Consider the following 26,132-nt stretch of genomic DNA (forward strand, 5'->3'; position numbering starts at 1 on the left):
ACATCATTGTAAGAGGTTGTTTGAATAGATTTAATTAATATCTGGTTCGTTTGTTAAGGGTTCTCGGTGGACCTTCCAAGCGTCCAGACTGCGCAGTGAAGTATTTGGTATCACATTAATGCCTGATCAGCTCCAAGTAATGAACCCCGCAATGGTGCTCCTTATGCTACCGGTGTGTCCAGGAGGTGCATGGCCTCTCCTACCTGAGTTACCGCCATTACATAAGATGTTCGTCGGAGGCATGTTGGCTGCATTGGCATTTGTTTCCGCTGGAATTCTACAAATTGGAATAGAGGTAGGAATTATTAAACAACTCATTAGTTCACTGTGATAAAAGTAGTTTGCAAGGAGGTAACTTTCTAATAGCAGTGGAATTATTAAGGACTTTAATTAACTAACGTTGACATTATAATGTAGAAGTAGTTGTACCTATAGTTACGGCTGTGCTTAACGGTTTTATTACCCTCAAATTCACATTGCACTTAGGTAGTTTTATCTAGAACAGTCCGTGTAAGTTTGAATAATGGACTAAGGACTTTTTATCATTTTAATTTTTCAAATATGTTCGTTCATATTAAAATAGTACTATAAGGAGATTTTATTTTAAACTTTATTGATTTGTATACGTCATGTATAGTTCTTTATTTAAAAATTTAATTTATCCACCTTTAAAATATATGACTTTAAAGGTGGATAAAATTGGATAAAAAATACAGAAACTTTTCACTGATAATAGAATCCCTTCCTCCCATACACACACATATTTTTGTCTTTTACTGTTCTATCGCAAGACTCTCGTTATCCATCTATTTTATCATCAAGTGTTGAACCGGATCATTATTTGCCTATCAACTACTTCTCGAGTTTTTATTGAGACCAAACTAATCAGCCAAACTCCCTACAATGTCAATACTCAAATATTAAATTTCGATGGTCATCTTATAAACCGTTTGAGTTTATATTCAATAAAAGTTGCCATTGCTGCGTGTGGTAGTACTAAGCTTTCAAATTAATAAATGAACTAATTTCTTATAGGGGAGAGTCGGGTAGCCTCGGCCACATAAATAAAACTCATGATATCTTGAAAATCAACCGAAATAAACATTTATTTTTAAACTTTAACTTAAACTAAACATATATCTTATAATATTAATTAAGTTAGAAACTGATAGTTTTATTATATTAGCTTAAATCAAGTCTCAAAAGCAGTCTTCAATATTTGTTAAAATAATTTTTGGAGGGTAGCCCCGGACATAGAATTACTGATGACCAAATCGTTCTTTAGCCTTGCATACGTCACAATAGTAGTAAGCCAGCGATGGATCAATATCCACACACGCTTCGTGCGCCCAGTCTTTGCATCTATGACACTGGATCCAATCTTCCTCGAACGTTTCTCCACAAATGATGCATTCTGTATCGTGGTCTCTTTCTAGCTGAGTCAAACTTTGAATATTCTTCTTTGTTTTCATTTTATTAGTTGCCGCCTTTCTTTTATTCGTTGTAGTTTTATTGGTTGCAGCCTTGGTTGTGTTGGTCGCAGCCTTTTTCTCTACCAACGCATTTTTGAAGGGCGAAGATGTCAGAATCTCACTTTTTTGTGTTTTTCGTGAACGCGCTGCAAGACGCCTCTTGGATGCATCGGGAAGAGGGGACAACTGCTTAAGCAATTCATTTACAGTAGCAGGTGCAGTTGATTCTGTAATTTCTGACGTTGATGCGGGCATAAATGATGGCTGCGTATTGCCACTGGCTGATGGGTGTGATATAAGACTGGTAGATGGTTGCTGGTTACTACTAGTGGATGGCTGCTGGGTGCAACTAGTGGATGGCTGCTGGGTGCAACTAGTGGATGGCTGCTGGGTGCAGCTTGTGGATGGCTGCTGGGTACCACTAGAGGATGACTGTTGATTGCAGCATCTGGATTTCTGCTGATTGCAACTAGTTGATAACTGTGATCCCACGACTGTCTCTTCAGAAAAAGCTGGTTCCTGTTCAATATTGGTCATCAATGATGGCAAAAAATCCAAATCACTGAAAATTTCCCTATTGAATGGATAAATCCCTGTGCATTTGAACCCATTCTGTGCTATTTCTAGTCTCGCTGCCTTAACGAAAGCTGAATTGACTAAAGCAGCGATGTCATAATCAGTGATCCTAGCCCCTGGATTTTGTCTCATCCACATTGCGCTTGCTGAACCAAATGCAGACTTAAACGGCTTGAAAAATACCCTGTCCAGAGGTTTCACCTTGTGTGTTGTGTGTGGTGGAGTGCTAATCATATGGATGTGATTAGCTCGAGCAAATTCTATCACTGCCAACTCTTTATGGCTTCCATGTCCATCGAGAATCAGAAGGACAGGGTTCTCCTTCGAAGGCTGTACGTGCTGTTTGAAATGCTGGAGCCACATTAAAAATATCTCACCATTCATCCAACCACTTTCGTGTGGAATAGCAATGCTATCTGGTGGAGCTCCAATCATCAAACGACCATTTTTATCCATCCTTTTCCTCGGGAAAATAAAAAGTGGAGGTATAAAATGGCCGCACACGCTCATAGCAAACATCAATGTAATGTTTCGTCCTCTTTCACCAGAAGTCAACTTGCCAACTTGCTTTTTTCCCTTAGTAGAAATAACTTTCTCATTCTTGTGTACAGTGGAGACCCCCGTTTCATCAGCATTGTATATTCTGGAGGCAGGGAATTTGTATTTATCTTGTAGTTGGTGGAGCTGATCATAAAACCGATAGACTTGTGGTTTATTAAACCCAACGGCTCTTGCAATGCTGGTTGACTCTGGACTTCTGAGAGCAATATCTGGGTATTTCTTTATGAAGCTATAATAAAAATCTTTGCCGGCCATTTTCTTTTCTTTATTGAACCTATGAGGTATTTTTAAACGTTCTGCAAATTGAAATGCCAATTTCAAAAACTCTACTTTGGTCAGCGGCATCAGGCGATTATCGAGGTCTTTGACATGGTTATATAATTGCAGTGATTGATTTTCTGAGAAGGTATGTTCATATCTCCCTAGTGTTGGCTTGAACTGTGCTTCTTGTCCACTACCGACAGCTTTTATCCGATCCTGAAGGGTGCTTCTCGGCACATCATATCTCTCAGCTGCTTCTCTCACCGATATCTTTTTTTCCAGTACACATCTTATAGCCTGTTTCATTTTATTTTCGTCCCAATTTCCTCTAGGCGTAATCCTTCCTTTGAATTTTGGCATTATCTGCAAAAGACACAAGATTTTATACACTTGTCTCAACATTGTAATAAAAAAAGACTGTAACATAGAGATGCATAGACAAACAGACATGGTGAAACTACCACGTTTCTTAATTTCACTATGCAATCCAAGAAACTAAACATTTCGTCATAAAAGAAATGTCCGGGGGTACCCGACAAAAAAGTGTCCGATTGTACCCGACCGCCTCGATCCTATGTTTTTATTCATATAGGAAATATCAATAAAAACAACGTCAAGTATTTACCTAATTTGTTAACTATAATGACTAACTTACAGAATTAGTAATATACTATGGTGAAGTACTTACATTGTATAACCAATAACCGCACTCAAAAAGTAAACGGCGCACACAAAAGTATAGGTACTGTTAAACAAACGAATGTCACGTGTTGTTCGCACATCAGTCGCAGCGCGTTTGATATGAATATACGGCTAAATGGTGCTGCGGTCGTGTGGATGTGACACTTGTGCATGTATGTGTGCGAACTTTCCTGTAACTAGCACTGACCGAGGGTACCCGCCGGCCGGGGCTACCCGACTCTCCCCTAGGTGTTATTATGTCATATGACATAATAACACCTATTACATATTTTGACATAATTTGTACGTAATATAATTGTTAATACAAATGATACGTGCCTGTTACGCAGACTAGATTTTAATATTAGAACATCTCTCGATTTGGATAGGAGGTTAAAAATTGTAAACAGAAATTTCTTTTCTATTTATGATATTCGTTATGTACTTTATATATGTATATTCGTATAAACACGCATAACGCTCCCACTTCTAAGAACCGATATAATATTTTAGTGGGTGATACTGTTACTCACAAAAAAGTCTTATGGTATAGTAGATTTTTACACACGCGTGGAAATAAATACTGAGATATTCATAAAATACGTTAAATATTACAACAACAATTTATGTATACACTGTGATTTTAAATAATAATAAAATTGTGGGATAGTCATGCCTTTACCACAAAGTAAGAACAATACAGTAAGGTTGACAAAATCTCATGAAACTTCATCTACAGGGTTAAAGGAGTTAATGAAAATATCACGTTAACATTGTATTCTCTATTTATTACTTAAAGCAACAATATACAAAACTAATTAATTTAAATGACACGAAAAAATATCATGTAAGAAGGAATGGATATTACATATCTAGGTGATTTAAATGGAAAAGGTGGGTTCGTATTAAAAAACACCCGCATCTTTTGCCTATGTTAAGGTGTTTTATATCCGACTTTCAAGTTAGAATAAATATAGTATATACTATATAATATAGTATGGAAACGCAGGGTAATATGTGGGGGTCATAGCCCAGAACACCCGGACCCGAACCACTTAAGTAATTTAACTACATAAATTACTTAAGTAAAATAATTCGTCTCCTAAATTGGTGCGAACGAAATAATGCATATACAGTAATGTGTCTACCCGTACATAAGTGCAAATAAGTGCTCTCAATTTTATTAACGACTAGCTTTCTGTACGCTACTTCGAACGCGTGGTACAGCGGTGGTCAGAAGTAGGAAAATAAATGAAATATATCTCTAAATAACATAGGTATCAATATAAAACATACATCAGATTTCAAGTTAGACCATTTGGAGTACATCTGTGAAATGTCATTTAATTTAGTGAAGTAGCTTTTGCGTTATGTCGAAACAAACATACAGACAGATAAATAGACAAAATTTCTAAAAATAATTTAGGCTCCTATTGCTGTTATTAAAGTCACTCATCAATTTTTCTTAAATATCTCCCATATACAGACATCGGCTAGTTACAATTTTATTTTACTAGTAAGATAAGAAGTCAGATAATAAATGAGGAAAATAAAAGAAATATAGAAATATACCAACAAAAAGCCGGTTATAGACAATAATCTACAATTAAGTACGTTTTTATAATTGTTTGCAAAATCATGATTATCTAGAGAAGTGCTAAAAAAGAAATAGGAAACATTGATCCCATTTTTATATACTGATTAAATTTTATAAGTAACTCGTTGTTTCCCGTTGTTTCACATTCGTGTGGTGGCGCGTTTCCCCTTTAAGTGGAAATTTTTAAAAATTCTTTTGTACTGAATACTTTACTTATTTAAATAAACTTATGTTTCAAATTTCAGCATTTAAGATAGATATTCTGGACAAACGATTTTGTAGATATTTTCAGAAATCTTTGTTTACGATAATACATCGTCTTTATATCTTTTAAACATTAATTTATATACCTAAGACAAAATATAGTTAAATGGTTTGCAGTAGATTTATTCTAAACTTATCAATTTATATTCGTAAAAATGTATATTACGTACATATGTTGTCAGCAATTAATGTGTTAAATACCTAAGTAATGGTTCAGAGATGGGCAGCAGTGCCTCTCTTTAAACATCACCAAAGCCTAACTGCAGTAGACAACCCGCTTTACAAGTAGGGCAACTATTGGCTAAACACCCCGAAGAGGAGGCGTTCTTTCAGCAGTGGACAGTTAGCAACATAATAACAATAAATATAATACCTAAAACGTTTAGGTAATGTAGGAATTATTATTTATTTTATACTTTGTCTAGACGCCAAGTGCTAATAAAGAATCTCGGTTTTATATTTGTAATATTAGTTTAAAACCTATTATCTTATTAGAGATATCAGTTACTATTTAAAGATATCCATTTTCAGCGTTCAACTCTACAAGTGCCAGCACATCATCAGAGCGGGTTAGTATTGTTGAACACTTTGGGCTGCCCTGTAGAGATAGCAGTCCTCGGTGAGGGCATAGCTCCTGTGGAGGAGCATGGCACTGCGTTGATGACTCCTTTGCCACATGGCATTCTAAATGTGATAGCTAGCTGTCCAATTAACTGTGCTGGCAGAGTGATGAAGAGACATGCAGTTCGAGAGACTCTGAGGACTGTCGCTGGCATGGTATGCAGTTACTAATGTAATAAATGTGATAGTTTGTAAAGAATCTTTATGTTTAAATGATTTATATTTTTTTATATTACTATGGTAGCAAATAAGCATACAGCCTGTCTGATAGTAAACGGGGTTACCATAGCCTATGGACGACTGTAACATCAGATATCTCACGCGCGCGTTGCCGATCCTTGAGAAACTTTAATATGCTCTCTTTGAAGAACTCCGTTATATATTTGCTACTCAATTTCGTTTAATTCAATGGACACTTATATAGCAATGCATTCCGAATTGTCATATCTTTTGGGGACTTCGGAAGGCGTTGAATCTCTCGATACACAGGGCATAACCGGCTGTACAAAGTTGTTTGTATCGGACATAATTCATAGATTAACATATCAGGTATTTTTTTTCTAATTCACCAGAATTGAATGAAAGTTGGTCGTATCTTGGGGTTATAGGTATAATTATAAGATTTATTGTATTTGAATCCCCGTAGTCAGTTATGGCTTTGCCTGTGTTACAGTTATGTTTTTAATATTCTTAATAAAATAATAATTAAGCAGTAATCATAATTCTACCTTTGATTTGTTAATAAATATATATATATATATATATATATATATATATATATATATATATATATATAGAATGGTTTGAAAATAATATCACATCCCGCTGTGTTTCCGATTATGCTCCTGAGACTTTTGATCTGAGCATATAATATTATTCACAAATACTTTCGCTAGTTTGGAATAATAATAAATTGGATAATTAATACCGAAGTAATGTTTATTTGAAAATATTCTAAATGCGTAATAACCCTACTTTTGGGTATCCTAAATAGGTTGAAAAATTTACTTACCGATAACTCGATTCGATAGGATTGGACCCGTTTTTCTGTTATTCGGGCTGAGTATATTTCCAGTTACACCACGGAAGCTATTGCTTCCTGTTAGATGGTAAATTTTCAATCACTTTTTTCATTACTCCTAACGTAGGCCCATTTATCAATGTTATAGGTATAACTATTGGCTTGTGTTCTTACATTGCAGTAGAGATACACAATTTTGATAGGACTTGACTAAATATATTCCAAATAAAGAGTGTAGTTTTTTGTTTAATAGTATGAGTTTATTTTCAGTTTATAACAATCGTCATAGGGCAGGACTCGAATGATCAGATATCATTTTACTTTATGGACCCCAATCCGTTTTCTAAGTCTCTGACGGGGAAGCCAAAGTTGAAGTAAGTTTCATAATAATATACTAAATATTTAAGTTTATTACAGTAGCATTAATATATTATCAGTTTCCAAATCTAACTAAGAGAGGTGAAGTTCGAGTCTGAAGAGCCGTTCTCTAAAATAGTATCAGCCTATTATTGTATGCACAATTAAGAATTAAACAGTTAGTTTCACTAAAATTTATCATTATTGTAAATAAATCATAAAGTAGTCATTAGGTTAAATATTTTATTATATACAGTAGGAAGTTAAAATTTTAATTTTAATATTCACAAAATTGCATTGCAGAATTCACTACTGAGTTCTGGGTTTGCACTTACAAATAGGATTTATTTGGTCATCTGACTAAAATAGGGTGGATTCTAAAAATGTGTTATAAAAGGCAGTCATGACTTTGATCTGTTTGTATTTTTTAATTCTAGATACTGTAATTTTTGTTGGCAAAAAAGTGGTTTATTTCGCGTTGTTCATTTCTAGCATCCAGTATATATAGTTTAAAAATATAATAATAGTTTGTAGTTATAATTAATAATGTAAAATTGTAATGAATTAAAAGGAAATAACCTTTACTTTAAATTTTTAACCATAATAACTGTTAACTATGAGTATATACCTGAAAATAAAAGATTTATAGAAACCACATAACTATTTAATTACTAGATTTATGTCCATAGCTTGTAAAGAAAATAGAGCTATGTGTTTCACGCGTCTGAATTTCTGTTCTAACGTTGCGTTGATTGGTTTTCTTCCAGGAATCCTTATTTATTTTACTTCTTTATTTATTGTATTACGTGGTGTGTAAATTGACACTAACAGCTTGAGTTTCATTCAATTCACTTTCATGTAATAATAGTAATATCTAGATAAATTTGATATTATTGATATATATATACAAAGATGACTTAAATAAACGCCCCTTTTGTTACCTTTTATATTATATACATATATACCTTACCTACCTTACCTTAGATGTACCTAATATTTTACAAAAGAATTAAAAAACTTAGCTTCCAAAAAGTAATATAAAACTAAAAAAAAAAGATAGGTATAAGTGATTTTTAGTGATGTGAGTTAATATTTATTGTTTTTAGAGTGGTATACCTCGGTGATACTGGACCTAATAAAAATGTGACGATAGAAATAGAAATGGGCCAAAGGCTCAGCGATATTTATTATGTTTCTGATGCACCAGTAGACCACGTTGGTGAATCTGCGTACATGTGCTTACAACCTGGAGGGTAAGAAATTAAAGCTCTAATATAATAATATAATACTTTTAGCATTGATCAGTAATTTTACAGTTTTAACGAATGGGTTACTATTTCTAAATCGTGCGTTTTAGTCATAATTTCGATGTTTTAAATGTCGGCGTGTTTTTGTGTTAAAGTGTGCGAACACGGAATCCTAAGTTTGAAAAGCAATAAGATCGCCTGTTGCCGATGCTAAAAGCATCGTGTCTAGTAAGTCCTTAATTGTGTTAATAACTAGGAGACTATGCGGATTTTTGTGAGCGGGAAATTCTTTTTCTCTCATTTCATAGGACTATTTAAAAACTTATCCGTAGTGAATGCCTACGTAATACGAGAATACTTTGTGCACAATTCAAAGTTTGTGCAGAATTAGGAGATTTTGTGATTACTAAGCGGTATTTCGCTTTTAAATTTTAATTTTTTTAGAGGCTGAGCCTACGTGAATTATTTAAATGTCTTTAGTTACAAAAAGGACGTTTTGCCATTTGCTTATATACGACGTTAGTTCATTACGTACTTTACTATTGAAATACTAAGATCTAAATATGACTAGGTAAATTTTCTACTCTTTGAACAGGATAGAGGGAGATTGTCTTTCGGTGCTTTTTGGTCAACGCTTTTACTTCACATAAATACTTCGATTTTATGTTTAATAAATAATAAACAATTCCTTAAATGAAAATTTTCTAAAACTAACTTTTATTGCAACTGTCAACTTTACTCTTGCGCCTTTCAAAAAGCGCCATTAAATTTTTATTTGACGCTGGAAATTATTTTTCGCATTTGGCTTTTTGGCACTCCTTGCCTTCTGGCATCTAAAACAATCGCCTCTCTTTCTCTATCTCAGGACCGGCGCTGCATACATTTTTGAAAGCAAAAAGTCGCATTTATGTTGCACAGTCACTGCAAGATAAATAAATGTATGTAATCGTTGCATGTCTGTACTTACTGGGTATTTCAATAGTTTTTATCCAAAAGATTAGATAATTAATTTAGAAAAATAAAGAATTTTATTGCGGATAAACAGTAATGATGATCAATTAATAATCTCATGGGAGTGAGCGTTCTATTTTTATCTTTTGAGTTAGAGGATCCTAAAAACACAAAGCTATAAAATTAGTTAACTCTAACAAATAATGCCAGCTCAGAGATTAGCTGACCGTTTATGAATAAATTATACTTACTTATTCGTGGCATTTAACATTCTAAAGTGAAATTATTTACGTATGTTTGCATAACTTACAGATAAACCAATAACATGCCTTGATCTCGACCACATAATTAATAAAATTATGTATAAAGCAAATCCGTAAAGCCTTTAATTTGCCGCAGGCAACGAAACGGGTACAGGAAATTGAAATCTACGACAGTTCAGTCAAACCGCTGAAGATTCATAAATGTGTTTTAATATATTCTTATTTGAGAGACGACAAAATAATCACCTCTAGTCTTTATTAACGTTGTATTTGAAATGAGACTGACTTCTTTTCATATTTTTTTAGACCTCACCGTGCGGGTGACAGCTTGGCATGTTGATTAATATCTATATTGTATGTGTATATATATATCAGAATAAGTATATTCTGGTATAGTTCGATATTAGATCTGTTATTAGATATTTTTAATGGTATCCTCTACTGCGCTATCATACCACTATGAGATGATAGGTGAAGTTAAAAAAAAATTATTGAAGTAAAGTTTATAATAAACATTTTTCAATAGTTTTTTTTATGAATCAACCGCCCAGTTTGGAATGCAATTTCAGGTGAGAAGAATGGGCAAGAAACACAGTTGTTGCTTTTTTCAAATAAGAGTTAAGTTTACAACAAAAAACAAAATAAATAAATAAATAAAAAAATGAACATAGACCAGTTATCGTGAGAAATACAACAAGAATTTACTACAATATTTTCCAGGGGGAACCGCGTGGAGGTCGACCTGACATACCCTGTCAGGTCAACCTCCACTTATTGCTACCAAAATACTTTTCCCTATGTTATGAGATATTGGAATGCAGAAAGACATAGTCTTTTTTATCCCGGTGAATCATTTTTGGTTTGTATATTAATTACGCAGACAAAGTCGCGGGTAATGACTAGTATTTTATAATTAATAGTTTCGGTTCCACTCATAATCTAATGATAGTAGGATTGAGCTTCGTAAAGTAGGTGTATACATTTAGTATATTTATTTATTTACGAGTTTTATAAAGTAAATATAAACGGTATGCGCGTTTATATATGCGTTACAGTTGACAAAAACAGTATATATAGGTAATTTTTTCGCATACTGTTAAAAATTTTAAAGTTAAGATAGAGTGATAGATATCAGTTTTCTATTACTCGTATATTATTTTTAGTATTTATAAACGAGCCTTACTTAGTTTGAGATTAGATGACGTTGGCGTTTTGAATTTGAGCTTTGACAATATAAGGATCGATCCTATTTTCACCTCCATTCATTGTTTTCCTGAAAAATATTTTGAGCTTGTCACAATTTAGTTTAAGGTGTGTTATTAGTATATACGAACTTTATTCATTATTTCACTATAAATTATATCTATTAGGTTTAAATGGCACGCTGAAAGCATTGGCGGAGAATTATCTGGTTCTGGAGAAGGGTTTCTCAGGGCCGGAGGAGTTTATGTACTATGTCTTCGCGAGAGGCTTGGCAGGCTCGATGCAGCAGTGTTGCACGCACCCAATCCTCCCAATGAACTTCATCTTGCGTGGATAATTCCACAATACCTCCTCGTGTCTATTGCGGAGATTATGTTCGCGGTGTCAGGCTTAGAATTTTCATTTACACAGGTAAAATAAATTATATATTATCTAAGATTATCTATATAATATAATAATATGTATACTTTTAATGGCAGCAGCAAGAGAATAAACCCTATCGATTACTAACAGAATATTATTAATTTAGTATAGTTACATTGTCCTGTGGTCCTGGTATATAATGGGCCACCCCTTCCTTTCCCGTGGATGTCTTAAGAGGCGACTAAGGGAACTTAATGGTCGAGTGATGGACAGCAGCGTCCCTCTTAAAACATCACCAAAGCCGAACTGCGTTTGCCAATCCACCTGCCAAGCGTGGCAACTACTGGCAAAGCTCCGCAATAGGGGAAGATCTATGTTCAGCAGTAGACAGTTTAAGACTGACTTGATGATGATAATTATATCTATGTAAATGCCTTTTACTTCAAATAGTAATACATAAATGAAATCGGGTCAGTAGACTCATCGTGACGATTTCATCAAGAAACACAGTGGTTGCCAAAGGGATCAGCGACCCGAAGGTCGACCTAAAAACGGTATACTGCTAGCAATATGTTTGCTAATCTCCATTATTAACTATCTAGGTGATAGATAAAACATCATCATAATTACTGCTGTTGACAAATGATAGGATACCATCTTTAAATATAAAGTACGTAAGGTTTAAAACAAATAAATGGAATGGCTCATAAATTTACTATTAAAATACACAATTATTTATGAAAATTATATCTACTCAAAGCAAATATTGTATAAAGGTATTTGTATTTTTTAATATTATGGATAAAATCTGGAAACTGGCAGATAACTTTTTAAAACTCAATCAAGCTGTCGAATATGGCGGAACTGAACGGACTGATACAAAATATTAAAAAATACACATATGTTTGTGCTATAGGTAGGTGTTTGTTATTATGCGAATACGGATTTCGTTGAAACCAATAACTACTATCGTAAAATCAATATTTAATAAATGAGATATGTTTCATCTTCCTGAGTTATTGAGATCCTGAGAATGAATAATAGTAGCTTGGTACCACTCTGCATTGCACATATGTGGTCCACAGACCACATACGTAGAAAGCGTAGCTGTTTATGAGTAAGATGTCCACTTATTATATATTTGCTAACTGGTGCAGTTTTATTTCTTACGTCCTTACAAATTAATACTTACAGTAGGTATTACATACCATGATGAAAGTATACTATTAATATTATAGATGTAACGTGCGTCCGTTACCATTTAGCCAGTATAAAAATTATTTTGACATTTTCATGTTTTCATTTTTTATGTTATAGTCTATATATTTTAGTGCTTTGGATTGTTTAAGTTTTCATGTTTGTATAGTAAAGGTTCAGAAGCTGATTTTTGTTCCTAAAAATTATTATAGAACAGTTGAACTAATTGTTATAAAAATTAGCATAACCGGTATTTGGGTGGAAAAGAAAATCATTTAAATTTTATGGTTACGGTTACGAAAACAAAGTAGCCAGTACAGTTAGTAAAATTAAAAAAAAAAATAAAGCAAGAATGATATACATCCTTCTAGACAATAAAATATAAGTAAAGCTGAGAGTATTTACTTGTAAAATACTGGGCCAGGATTGATGTGAGGGATTAAGGAATGTTTTTAATATAATTTACTGGCTTGTCTAAAGTAAAATTATATTAAAAGGTTCCTTGTTTATTCTTTGTAGGGAAACATGCCATAAAGATTGTTTTTAATTCAAAGGAGCATCAAACCATCACTGTCTCTGACGACTGAAGGGCGTATTGCGAGATCCTAGTTGAGTTTTCAAGATAATTTTGCATAAATATAGTAAATAAGTAATAAAAAAAAATTAAAAAAAAACATACCTATATACGTATATGTCATTCCGAGAAAACTAAATTTTCTTACCTATTGAATTAAAAACGGTGACATATTTATTTAAAAGTTTTGTTAAAATATTTTACACACAGAAATACTCTCTAATCCTGAAGTAAGTAATCAATCGAAACAATTAATCAATTAATCGATTTTATAGTATTTATATTGAACGTCAGCAAACTGTCCTATGTTCAGGTCAGTTATTTATTAGATAAAATTTTCATTATGTTGTGTTGAATCAGACTATATAATAATATTCTTGGAACTGAGTACCTAGCTGAAGTGATTGATGTTATTTGCATTATATTGTATTTGTGTGAAATATCAGAAACTTTAGGTATATTAATATTAATAAATTTTGCCGAGTTTATACAGGTAATATTATGTGTACGAAATTAACTCCGTAATTAAATTATTATTATTAGTTATAAGCTTCAGGGCATATTAAGATGTATATTGGTCATACAATATAACATCAACTTAAAGTCTACTATAGTAGATAGTTATATATATATATATATATAGTATAGTAGTTAAAATTATGTCGGTGTTATTATATTTCTCTTGGTATTATTATAATAATTATTAGGTATCATTTCAAATTGGTACATGGGTAAAATTTTTGTTACAATTTGGATTTTTTTCTGTGATAGATGTTATTATGAGTACTAGCGTTGCCACAATTTGAATAAGTAAAGTATTTTTATTACGACAATGGATATCTGTTTTTGATAAAATAATTTTATATATATCTTTTGTTTGTTTATGTAGCACATAATTATTTGGCATACATAATTTTGTGATAACATTCACAAAAAAAGAAAGGACAAATGCGTGTGTGCTACAATAACACAAAATTACATCTCTAACACATCATGCTACTTACACCCTCTTATTCTAACATTGTCCATTTGTTTTGTCGTGTTTGTCTTAGGTACATGTTCAAACCATCGTAGAAAGACTTTTCTTATTTTTGTACTGATACTTAATTAAAATTAAATCGCTCTCATTTTTTATATTTACATACGAATGCAGATATCTAGCTTTATTCCCCGGACTTTTCTGCAGTGTTCGCGTTAGTCTCTATTTATTCTATTTCACTTTGTTTTTAATTAAGCGAATTCCAGTAAGAGATGTTCTCATTTCATCGGCATTTTTACGTGTATATTTTACGATGTCTACGCCAATACTTTACTGATTTTAATAATTCTTTTTGATCAATTTCTCTCGTATCAATTTTGTTACGATAACATTGCCTATTCAGAAACAAAATTTTAGTTATTTGCGTATTGAACTTTCGCTTCTAATGTACATAATTTTAACTTTAAAACTAAGACGACAATAAAATTTAAATGCCGTCATGTGCATTTTACAAGCTTTTAATTTGAATTTATGTTAAACTAACATAATTTAAAACCAGGTTAGGTTGATTTTTTACATACCAATAACTTTTGTTTTGGTGGCAATAGGTACAATATGCAATAGTCAATAATGTAATATTTTACAATATAAATAAATTAACACAAATGGCCGCTGCCACGAAACGGCAGATGATGGATAATAGTGTTTTAAATGTATTTAACGCTAAAATATATAATCACATTTTAAAATAGCCGCTGCCGCTAAATAAGATGGCGGATTGCATTATAAAAGCTTGTATTTAAAAATGTTTTTAAACAGACTTTTATAATTTATAGTAGTATGGGACAGTTTTACCATTACTATTTAACAAGGAAGCAAAATAATGTGATTGTATGGAGACGCTTTTTAAATTCCCGTGAAAGTTCAGGATTACGCTTTGCTGTGAAAATGAGGTTACGTAGAATTTTTTTTATTATAGCAATAAACAGTCTTTTTTACAGATAAACACAACATGTAACAGTCAAAAAAGAAATAAATACACTGTAATATAAAATTTTTAGGCCCCGAAAACTATGAAAACTATCACAATAGCTGTGTGGTACGTTTCCGTGGCGTTTGGCAACCTTATTGTGATTCTTGTAGCGCAGATAAAAGTTTTTGAGTCACGGGTGAGAATATATTATTTTTATTTAAAAATGTAATATTTGCCAAATATTTGCCTTTGCTTATGCAGTAGTTACCATAGGTATTGAGTAAGTGATACAGGTTGAAATTAGAATCATTAGCATCCTTTAAGGGAGTTCTCTACTAGTGAAAATAAACGATAACAAAGGAAATTGGGTCTATATTTGTTATAAAATTTAATATAACAGGTTCCTCGAGTCTTGTCGTTTTTGAATTTTGATTCACAATATGGTTCACAGTTTGATTCACAGTATGGGTATAGTATGAGTCTTAATTTTACGTATAGCTAACGACTTTAATTTCAATCTGCAGGTAAGTGTAATAACTAACTGCAAATAAGTGTAATAACTTCCCAATTAAGAAATCTATACGAAGTGAAATCAAAGTCAGTCATGAAACTGAATATTTACGTCAAAAGTTAATGGTTGAAGGATGGGCAGCAGCATCCCTCTTAAATTATCAGTAAAAACCTTACTGCTATTGCCAACCCGTCTGCCAAGCGTGGCAACTGCTGTCAAAATGGGGAAGGTCTATGTTCAGTAACGGACAGTTATCGGCTGATATAATAAAAAAAACATGGATTGAAAAATGACGTGAAATTCTAAGCCTCCATAGTAATATCGCGGGTACAGCTGTCGAACTAATATCAGAGACTATTACACACTATACTACTATATAATTACTACTTGATTATTTGCCATTTTTGAATTTTTGATTCACGATGGTTATATGTTTTATACAAAGTATGAGTAGTTTCTTAGTTTTACGTATCGCTAACGATTTCAATTTCACTCCGTATTGCAACTAAGTAGTTATACCATTTTTCGTAACAAATTAGAGATCTTTTCTCTATTTATAGTGCGAGGGTGTTGACTCTAGTAAACAAAGTGTGCTCTGCTACCGAAGCATTTTAAACTTTATTGCACAAAAAATTTATGTTTAGATCCTATAAAAAGTACTGAATGGATTCCAACGGGAATCTCTGTTTGAAAGCACAAAACTGGATGTGTACACAATGTAACTAACTAATGTAACATTTTTTAAGCAACAAAAGAATATCTATCAATATCGGGGACGATAACGAAAACGTATCTATTCATAGATTCTTTGTCTTCATATGTAATTACCTCTAAATTTCTTTTAATAGATTATACCGCTGTCGTAATCTGCGTTATTGATTTGTGCTTCCGGGCTACCGGTGAAGGATAGATCTGGAGAAAATCAGGTTAATTGGCCTATTGTGAGAAATTCATTAAGAATTAACCGCGATGGTTTCTAGCGAGGGTCATGTGTATATCGCTAACAATGGGGCCGCTAATCCCTACTACAAACAATCAACTCCTCCCCTTTCCTGATATTTAATTTATTTATAGGCTACCGAATTCTTCATCTATGCCATGGTATTAGCTGTCGCTATGTTAGTGTTCCTTCAAATGGGTAAAGGATTCCAATCCAGGAGTATAGAAGCGGACGCTTCATCATCTGAGAGTCGACCTTTATTGCATCACAGATCTAAGGTGAGACAATTTCTTTTTAGTTTTTATTTTGTTTTTCTATTAAACTTGCATAGCTAACAAATAATCGAAAGTGCAGTTAAGTGTTACATTACCTATATCCTAACAATTAACTACACTTTCGAATACATCGGTTAAGATACCTAATTCAAGGGTCATTAAAAAGGGCAGTTTATCAATTTGATAGTGTTTTTGTGTGTTTACTCGATATTATCGTAAATTTTGGTGACCGATTTAATCGATATGGAAATTATTAAAGTATATTCATAGGTAGTATACCCTTTTTTCTGTTGTATCTGTGTTATGTGTAAGCATGTTATAACTATGTAATAAATAAATAAAAAAATCTCAATTCGTTTGCATTCTGTGACTATGTTACGCGATTCGTCATTAATTTAAAAAAAAATTACAATTTTTTTTATGTGTGTTAGATATTGCTTGGTTTTAGATTATTCGTCTGACTGATTTATTATTATTTGTCAATATTAGTAAAAATGAGATTAACATGAGAGCATTCATAAAAGAATTAATAATTAATCAGAATCAGCGAAAATATAGCATATACATATTTAAATACATGTTTAACGCGTAAAAATATAGTCCTCCTTTTTCAAGTCGGTTAAAACGGAACTACGTAATAGACACTTACCTACGTAGTAATTGAAGTTGTTTGGTAAATCCAGCAGTTTCGGCTGTCCGTTAATCAATCCGTCACTTTCTTCAAAAAGGAGGAGGTTCATCACGATTATGAAATTTCTTCCATCAAATGCCTGACGTAAATTTCACAAACCTTCAGTATTTTAATTAAGTATAATTAATAAATTTTGTTGAATCTGTTCTGGTTCGCTAGAAACAATTTCCCTCTCAAACATAAGCACATTAAATTACATATTGATTTATTATTTTTACGCGTACGTTATATAAAATATTAATTGTAATTAATTATAATTAGCAATGATTAAGCGACGTAGTGTCATAACGAAATGAGTGACTTTTGTGATATTCTATTTAAATATTACTTGAATAAAAAATATGTTATTTTACAAAATACCTATTCATTTAAAAATGTGTTTTTGTAAAAGAATAGATGTTTTATATATGATACTCGTAAATGTGAGTATTTGTTATTATATAATGTCGTCTAAATATGTTTACTTATATGTATAATGGGGATTTTACGAATTTACTTATGCAGCCCGCTATGCGAACCAAGACGTTGCGATGTAAAGCAGCGTAATCACCATGTAGAATACTTCTAAATGAAGTCGAAATAATTATCGAAAACGACAAAATAGAATTGCCGTTACTCATATAAAATTAACGTATTTTTTTTAAATAACATTGTCATCTAACTATCTAAAGTTATAAATTCAGCATAATAGAGTAGTAGATAAGCGAAACATCTATGGAACTAGTGTGTATGTATAATACAAGCTAACATGAAAGTGGTTAATACATCAGAGATATAATATGTTAACTGATATATTTTTCACTATTTTTTGTTTTACTGTAGATAATTGCATTCTGCAATTGACGCTTTTTGTTTCTCTATTTTACGTGATGTAATTTTAAATGGGTTCAATTCTGTTAGATAAAAAATCGTCTACACGGATTTCAACAATATATATGTATATTCATATTATTTACGAAACATCGGTTAAGTAAGCGTTAAGTAACTGGCGACGGTTTATACTTTCCGTCAAGTAGGTCTTAGCTTGTTTGCCGTTCTAAATTTCATAAAAAACCTTTTGAAAAAATAAGATTCTCATTTCATCTGTTTTCTTTTCTTATACGATTACGTCGCAATTATGATCCGAATTTCACAATTTCTATTACTGTCTCTCTCAGGCAAATTTTATCACAATTGAAGTGTATTTTTATAGAATAAAACTGCATATTATTTAATAAAAAATAAAATCAAAGTAATTTGGATTGTTATAGATCATAAGAGCAATCACATTGAGTTAATTTAAGTGATAAGAGGAACGTATTGTGTATGATGGTTCCTATTACTCTCAGCTACTGAAAGGATAAGGGCACATATCAATCTTGGAATCCAATCATACCAAATAGACTCCGTTACCCCCGTAACCTGCTAGATAAATGCTAAAGAAACTCCATGTGTACTTCTTCGAACATCTATAAGAAATTATTTATTTTAATAATTATTATATTCAGTAATAGATCTTATTTAATTTTATAAATTTGAAACTTTGCCGTTTGTTTCCGGCATAGAATAGGCCACCCCTTCCTTTCCCGTGAATGTTGTAAGAGGTGACTATGGAAGGGCACGAGGTGGGCAGCAGCGTCCTTCTTAAAACATCTCCAAGGCCCAACTGCTGTTGCCATTCCACCTCTCAAGCGTGGAAACTATCAGCAAAACCCCAAAAGAAGGAGGTTAATGTTCAACAGTGGACAGTTAAAGGCTGATATGATACTGATGATTTGCATAAACAATGATTGAAAATTGAAAATACAATAAGTAAATATACGTAATTCCGAATGTTTCGTTACCATGGAAATTTTCGAAAAATCCTATCTTTAAGTAAATTAGTTCAATTGAACATACTAGTCCTTGGAGGACTAACAGCGGTTCAACATACTGCTTGACATACCGATGGTCTCGTGTTTAATTCTCGTATAGGACAAGATGTATTCATGAGTATCTCTGCTTGTATTGTCTGGGTATTTTCTATGTATTTTTATTTAGGAATTTAAGTATGTCTATCATTCGTCTAGTGCTCATGAGCTAGTACGCATAAGTTTAGCTTTATTTGGAGCTAGATGGTGCTGAATAATGTAATCAGTGATATTTATTATTATTTATTTCTTATTTATATATTCAGCTGTATTAAGTGTCTGTTAATCATTCAATTAGTTTTTATTTTTTAAACTAAAGTATCCATTATTTGTGTGATTTTCTTTCCTTTGTATCCGAAGTTTTCCCGATGATAGTTATTTTTTTAATTAGAAATATCGTGAATAAGCAGTAGGCAAGGGGAAACTTTTGCTTTTGAATGAAAGCTATATGAACACGAATATCTCATTCATCTTGGTCAGTATTTGATTGAACATATCTAGTTAAAATCGATAGTACATATCTATGAAATATACTCTAAAAGCTTTCATTTTGTGGAAATAAATTGGTTTTTACCCAAGCAAAGTTAAACAAATAAAAACAAAACTTTTAAACATTTTACTGATGGAATTGAGTTTTTTGATATTATTAGCCAACTGCGCGGCAAATACATTGAACGTAGAAACAAAATACGTATTATCTAAATATATGATTAGTGATAAAGGATATACCAAGCCGAAACCCAGTAATAGTATTCATAAAACAGAACAGAAATCCCCAAATTTGATTAATTAAAATATTTTTTGAAATTTTCAAGTAAGTTATTTCTATATAGTCCAGTTGCGTAATCGATTTATAACGAGAGATAGAGAAAATATTTTTAAATTTTTACTATACTTTTTGGAGTAAATTGTTCAGTTTCATTAATAACTGTATTTCGACATTGTATGTACTATTTACATAATTGTACTACATGAGTTAGCTTTTATTTAAATGGATATTCAACATTAATATTAAGAAAATGTTCCATAAAGCAACGAACTTCTATTTTGATAAAATTAGATTGGGAGCAACACGGAGCAAATCGTTAGGAATATAAAATTAGTCAATTAAAATAAGAATGAGAAATATCGGTTATATACGATATTGAATTGCAATCGTTTTATTTTTAACCGACTTAAAAAAGAGGAGATTCTTAAATTGGATGTATTTTTTTAAGTTTGTACCTTATAACTCCGTCAGTTATAAACCGATTTGGAAAATTATCTAAATAAATTATCGAAATATATATAAATTTGGAAACTATTATATTTTGGAGAATATTATTATCTTATAAAATGTCTATAGGACCAATATATTCTTGTAGATAATAATAATAATATATTTATAAGATATATATATATATATCGAAGCATTTGGCGTTCCATTGTTTCTGCCTACCCTAATGGGAGACAGGCGTGACAGATATGTATGTATATATAATGTGAAGACCAGCAGAAATGGCGATGGATAGGCCATATATTGCGCAACAGCATGGACAAATGGAGCTCACGGATCACAGTTTGGTATCTACGGGGAACTAAAAGAAACGAGGCCGTCCACAGAGACGATGGGAGGATGATATAAAACAAACAGCAGGTCCATACTGGAGTAGAGCAGCAAGGGACAGAAATTATCGGCAGGAGTTGGAGGAGGCCTTTGCCTCTGTACTACGAGATTTAATTTGAAGGAAATTATATATATATATATATATATATATATATATATATATATATATATATATATATATATATATATATATATATATATATATATATATAACATATAATTTTAATAATATGATTTTACGACTTTATTAATTAATTCTAAAAAATGTAATGTAATTATAATATATAGTTTATTTTTAGGGCAAAAAATGTTGTATGCATGCAATATTAATTATAATCACAAAGCAAATTTTGTATAATATTAAGCGTAGAATAAAGGCCTATTTTTATCTTTATCTTTATGGTTACTGTTTTATGTTTCAGCTAATATCAGTACACTCGTTATCTACGTCCAGCACTAGGACCTTCAGTAGCACCGGTCACAGTGCAGCGTCATGTCTTGGGCTGATGGAGCGCGCCAGACCTGCGGCTTGGCCCGCTAGAGCCTACGTTCAATTAGCTACGCCTAGTACCAGCGAGCCAAGAGTTACCACATTAGCCAAGGACTGATGAAGACACTACAGATTATTTATATCACTGCTATTACTATTACTTTTATTACACATATTATTAATACGTACCAAAAAAAATCAACGGTAAACCCAAGCAAAAGCAACGGTGGCTTAAGACCGTTTCTTATGGCAATCTATGGGGGAGGCCTATGTCCAGATGTGGAAAGATAATGGCTGAAATGATGATGATGATGATGAAACCCAAGCAAATTCAATTCTAAGTAATAACGACACGTACACCCGAGTGCGATGTATTTCCCCATTCGCGTCTCTAGAACCCAAAAAAACATTATTTAAAAAAAATGGTTTGTTAAATTCCATCCTGATGAATTTACTGATTATTCAGCATGACCATTCACCATTCTATCCAGAGAATCTATAAGAAGTATCTTAGTACTAACTAGGCTCCATAGTTAATAAATGGTTTCTTTGTAATAGCCACGAATTTACCTTATTTACTACCTAAGCCAGTACCTATGACTTGGTAGTCTTGGTTTGTGCTTTGTTCCTCTAAATGCCGGATTTTATATATATATTATTTATTGCACTTGTATATTACATATAAAATAATGTATTTATAAATGTTGTGAGCAAGGGTGAACTTATCTTTGACATATCTAGGGTGGACTTATCTAGATACTGATTTTAGTAAGATATTTAAAGATGAATTGTTATTTTGTCATGACACAAATACTGTAGTAATTTAATACCAACTAAAAGCTTTACAAAGTAAAACAAAACATAAATACGGCTATCGTCTGACTACATTATTGAAATCTAAAACGATCTAAAACTTTAATGATTTCGAAGTAATTTAAACCTTAATTAGGTACAAGTAATATATCCGAGTTTTATTTATATATATTGACTTATACCAATTAAATCAGTTTCTTATGACAATTTACTTTACAAATGAAGAGATATTGGTTTGGTTATTTTTGATATTATTATCGGAGGTATTATCGATGAAAATGAATAAAAAATATATAATAAAAATGTTTAACTCTTCGCCTATAATATTACAAATTCAAATATCTGTGTATGTGTTTCATGTTGTGATACGTATTATTAATTTCTTAAGACTAGAATATTACTTATTGACCTTTAAGTACCTATTTTAATTTCATATAATTTATAAATGTGTAATTAAATGTTTTGAAATGTTTTTGTTTATTAACTTGTACCGTAGATATATTATCTAAGAACATTAAAAAAAAATTACTACGTGTCAGGTAATCTATCATTGATATTTGACAAGCTACGTATTACTTACCTACTATCTACTCGTACCTGTGGTCCGTGACTTAATCCGCATAATTAGCATCCATTGATTTAAATAGAAAATAATCCAAGTTCTTTCCTTCTCTAACATTTCTAATACACAGTGAATCTTACTAATATAATAAAATTTTACTTAGACGATGTTCTTATATGGGATATATGTATTAAAAACAAAAATAGCGAGGAGTTTTAATAAGACCAATGGCAAAACAATATTAGAAAGATTATTTGTTTGTATGTTATATACCAGAGGGAGACTTTGTACAAAAGCCGTTTGCTTGGCTACCTCTGTCCTTTTCGTGTTTCAACCGTAAAGCAGCTGTGTTTGCAAGGCTATGTTTCGGTTTTAAGGTGGGGTATGGCGTGAATTTACAGGGTACAGAGGAATAACACCTGAGTCCTCAGGAATAGCAACGCATGGGGTGTATCATGGGCGAAACAGTATACTCTGTTATGTCCATGGTACTGCTCATGTCTATAGGCGTCGGTTACACTTACCATCAGGTGGGCCGTCAGCTTGTTTGCCATTTTAAGTTGTATAAAAAAAAATGTTTATTCCGACATCGCGCAAAACTGCTGCACCACATTAGAGACGGAACTCACTACTGGTTTTTTAAACGTCTAACTTAAAAATTGGTGTATGTATTGATCAATTTTATTGATTTTTCTACTTCTGTCATTCAGGAGTACGAAGTAATGAGCAAATAACTAGTTCGATATAAAAATAGATTCATGGGAAAATTCTCCGAAAGAAGTTTTTGTTCTTAATGAGATGAGATTAGTTTTTGTTTTCAGGTACTATACCTATCATTTATTTTATAGAATTAACTAAATATGTTCCGCGGCTTTGCTTGTCTGAATTGTAATAGAAATATAAAAAAATATTCTATGTGTAAATCTAGGATCCAAATCTGTATAACTGATTGAGCGTGAACTAAATATATCTTTACAATCTTTCACATAATTATGTTATATTAGTTACTAGAATTTGATAGGATAGTGTAATATAATTATCTCGTTCAAATTAATTGTAACAAAAGTGTGGAAGAAGCTCTCAGATACTTTATTGTATAAAGACGTACAAGTAGCTCGCCGCCCTCCACACACTTCTATAGATTACAAACAAGTATCCACCTGAAGAAATATTGTATCAATTTTTATCATCATCAACCTGCCATTATCTGTCCACCGCTGAACATAGGCCGTCCCCATAGATTGTCATAAGAAACGGTCCTGAGCCACCTGCATCCACTCCCTGCAATGCATTTGAGGTCGTCACTCCATTTAATGGAGAGAGGAGGGGTCGTCTTACACTGCGTTTGCCCGTACGGGGTCACCACTCAAGAAACTTTCTTCCCGTCGGTGATCTATATGACCAGCTCATACTTTAGCTTTGCTTATTTTATAATCAATTATTTTAAATTTTAAACAGTAATAATTGGTTTTGATATATAGATATAATTTAATTATTTATATACTAAATTGACAACTAAGGGGACACAATGTGAGTAATGTAGGCAGTTAATCTTAAGAATGAAGAATGTTTTGGAAATGATAGAAATCTGAAAAAGGAACGGTAACGGGTAGACCCGCCTACGTTATTGGTTTTCGCTGGCAGGGTAACCAGTGAGGGATAATAGGTAAGGATGAAGGTCAATTGGCCCATCGCATCGAATTCACTGTGATGAGAATTAACTACAATATTTTCCAGTGGGGTCGTGTGGAGCCCTATTGGTAGCAATATACCAGATAGGGTATTTTGCTGATAGGCCAGTATTTTCCTGTATAGTTCCCTTTACATTATAGTGCTCCGAATTTTTTCAGTATTTGAAGCACTAGTTCTATTATACAGTGCTATTACTAGAATGGACGTGCAGTACCGGCATAGAAAAGAAACACTTCGTCTGCCAATTTCTCTGCCAAGCATTGCAACTACTGGCAAAACCCCCTAAGGGGAGGCTTATTTTCAGCAATAGACAGTTAAAGGCTAATATGATAATGATGAATACTAAGAATGATTGTCAAATCATTTGTATGAATACTGTCTGTACAATCTAATATTGATTCGAACAGGTATCTTTTAAAATACGTGCTAGTACGACAATCTTATTAAACAACTAACCACGTTCTCGACTAGGAAAGACTGTTATAAATCAGTTGTATTTGCGTGATGTGTACACCGATACGGTCTATTTATGTATAGTATTATTATTTGAATTAGTATATGCAATTTATTTGGTGTATGTTATTTTCAATATAACAAACAAAAGAATGAAGACAAGCTTGTCATTGTATCAGGTAAATTATGTATACCCTTATTTGTGACAATTCTGTCTCACTAGGTACTTAATTACCAAGTACAAAAGCGTAGGTACATATGTCTTTGGCATAAAATAAAATATATTATGACTACGAGAATAATATTTTATCTCTGTTAGAAGCAAACTTCTAAATTAATTATTTATTTAATTAATGTTTTGCAGCAAAAGTACTTGTATTTTTGTGTATAGAAAATTAAAAGTTTATATGATCTTAAGACAGCGATATATGCGGAAAAGGGGGATGGTCGGATTGGTGACGACCGCAGCTAAATCACAGGCTAAGTACCGATAATTCGAAGCGTTGTGTTCCTATTAAGATGAACAATATTACCGAAGCTCTTGGGTATTAGGGAAGATAACAGATCGGCTATACACAGCTGAGACCTCTATTGTTGTTAAGGGATAATCGCTTACTATAATAATGTGGAATACAACCTCAATATAAATTAATATATACTAATATAAAATACAAGTACTTATCTACAAACAATTATTATATACACAGATACTTACACGCACGTAGACGTCTGTTCGAGGTTTAAACTTTTAAAGGATGTGTTCACTTTGTTCATGCGAACTCCAGTACACACAGGAATTTAATTACTCCACCTTCAATTGGAATCAAACGATTTTCTGTACAATTCTCTTACTTAGTTTATTTGTAAAGTTAAATTTCAAAAAATCCTAGTAAGTTTTTTAATATCTGTTACTAACATGTTAGTAGGTAGTTACTAAAACAATTCGATATGTAATATGTACTATGAGTACCTGGAATATATATGTATAATATTAAAAATCAGTATATATAGGTCGTAGCCACATTGATTTTTGATTTTTTAAAACGTAC

The 26,132-nt window shown here is 32.2% G+C and overlaps 2 protein-coding genes across 2 annotated transcripts in view; one reads left to right on the forward strand and one right to left on the reverse strand.

Moving 5' to 3' along the window:
* The window catches only part of LOC113518165 (solute carrier family 15 member 1-like), a 29,563-nt gene extending 6,930 nt beyond the window's left edge, over nt 1–22,633 (forward strand). Inside the window, exons 8-15 of the mRNA XM_031911331.2 lie at nt 59–295; nt 5,944–6,189; nt 7,325–7,428; nt 8,518–8,664; nt 11,243–11,486; nt 15,250–15,357; nt 16,747–16,890; nt 21,496–22,633. Coding sequence (XP_031767191.2) covers nt 59–295; nt 5,944–6,189; nt 7,325–7,428; nt 8,518–8,664; nt 11,243–11,486; nt 15,250–15,357; nt 16,747–16,890; nt 21,496–21,681 — 1,416 coding nt within the window. The 3' untranslated portion in view covers nt 21,682–22,633. The remainder of the gene's footprint in view (nt 1–58; nt 296–5,943; nt 6,190–7,324; nt 7,429–8,517; nt 8,665–11,242; nt 11,487–15,249; nt 15,358–16,746; nt 16,891–21,495) is intronic.
* Nucleotides 1,080–3,778, reverse strand: LOC128201064 (uncharacterized). The gene is made up of 2 exons (XM_052896655.1): nt 3,559–3,778; nt 1,080–3,233 (listed from the first exon to the last, which is right to left on the reverse strand). Exon 2 carries the CDS (start codon nt 3,228–3,230, stop codon nt 1,260–1,262), a length of 1,971 nt encoding a protein of 656 aa, XP_052752615.1. The 5' UTR covers nt 3,231–3,233; nt 3,559–3,778; the 3' UTR covers nt 1,080–1,259.
* Nucleotides 22,634–26,132: the final 3,499 nt, after the last annotated feature.

This window comes from Galleria mellonella, unplaced genomic scaffold, assembly GCF_026898425.1.
Source record: "Galleria mellonella isolate WM207_F2 unplaced genomic scaffold, CSIRO_AGI_GalMel_v1 utg33, whole genome shotgun sequence".
Taxonomy (NCBI): Eukaryota; Metazoa; Arthropoda; class Insecta; order Lepidoptera; family Pyralidae; genus Galleria; species Galleria mellonella.

What these genes read in the sequence shown, in the direction of transcription:
- LOC128201064 (XM_052896655.1), bottom strand. Translation starts at nt 3,230, where the DNA reads ATGCCAAAATTCAAAGGAAGGATTACGCCTAGAGGAAATTGGGACGAA.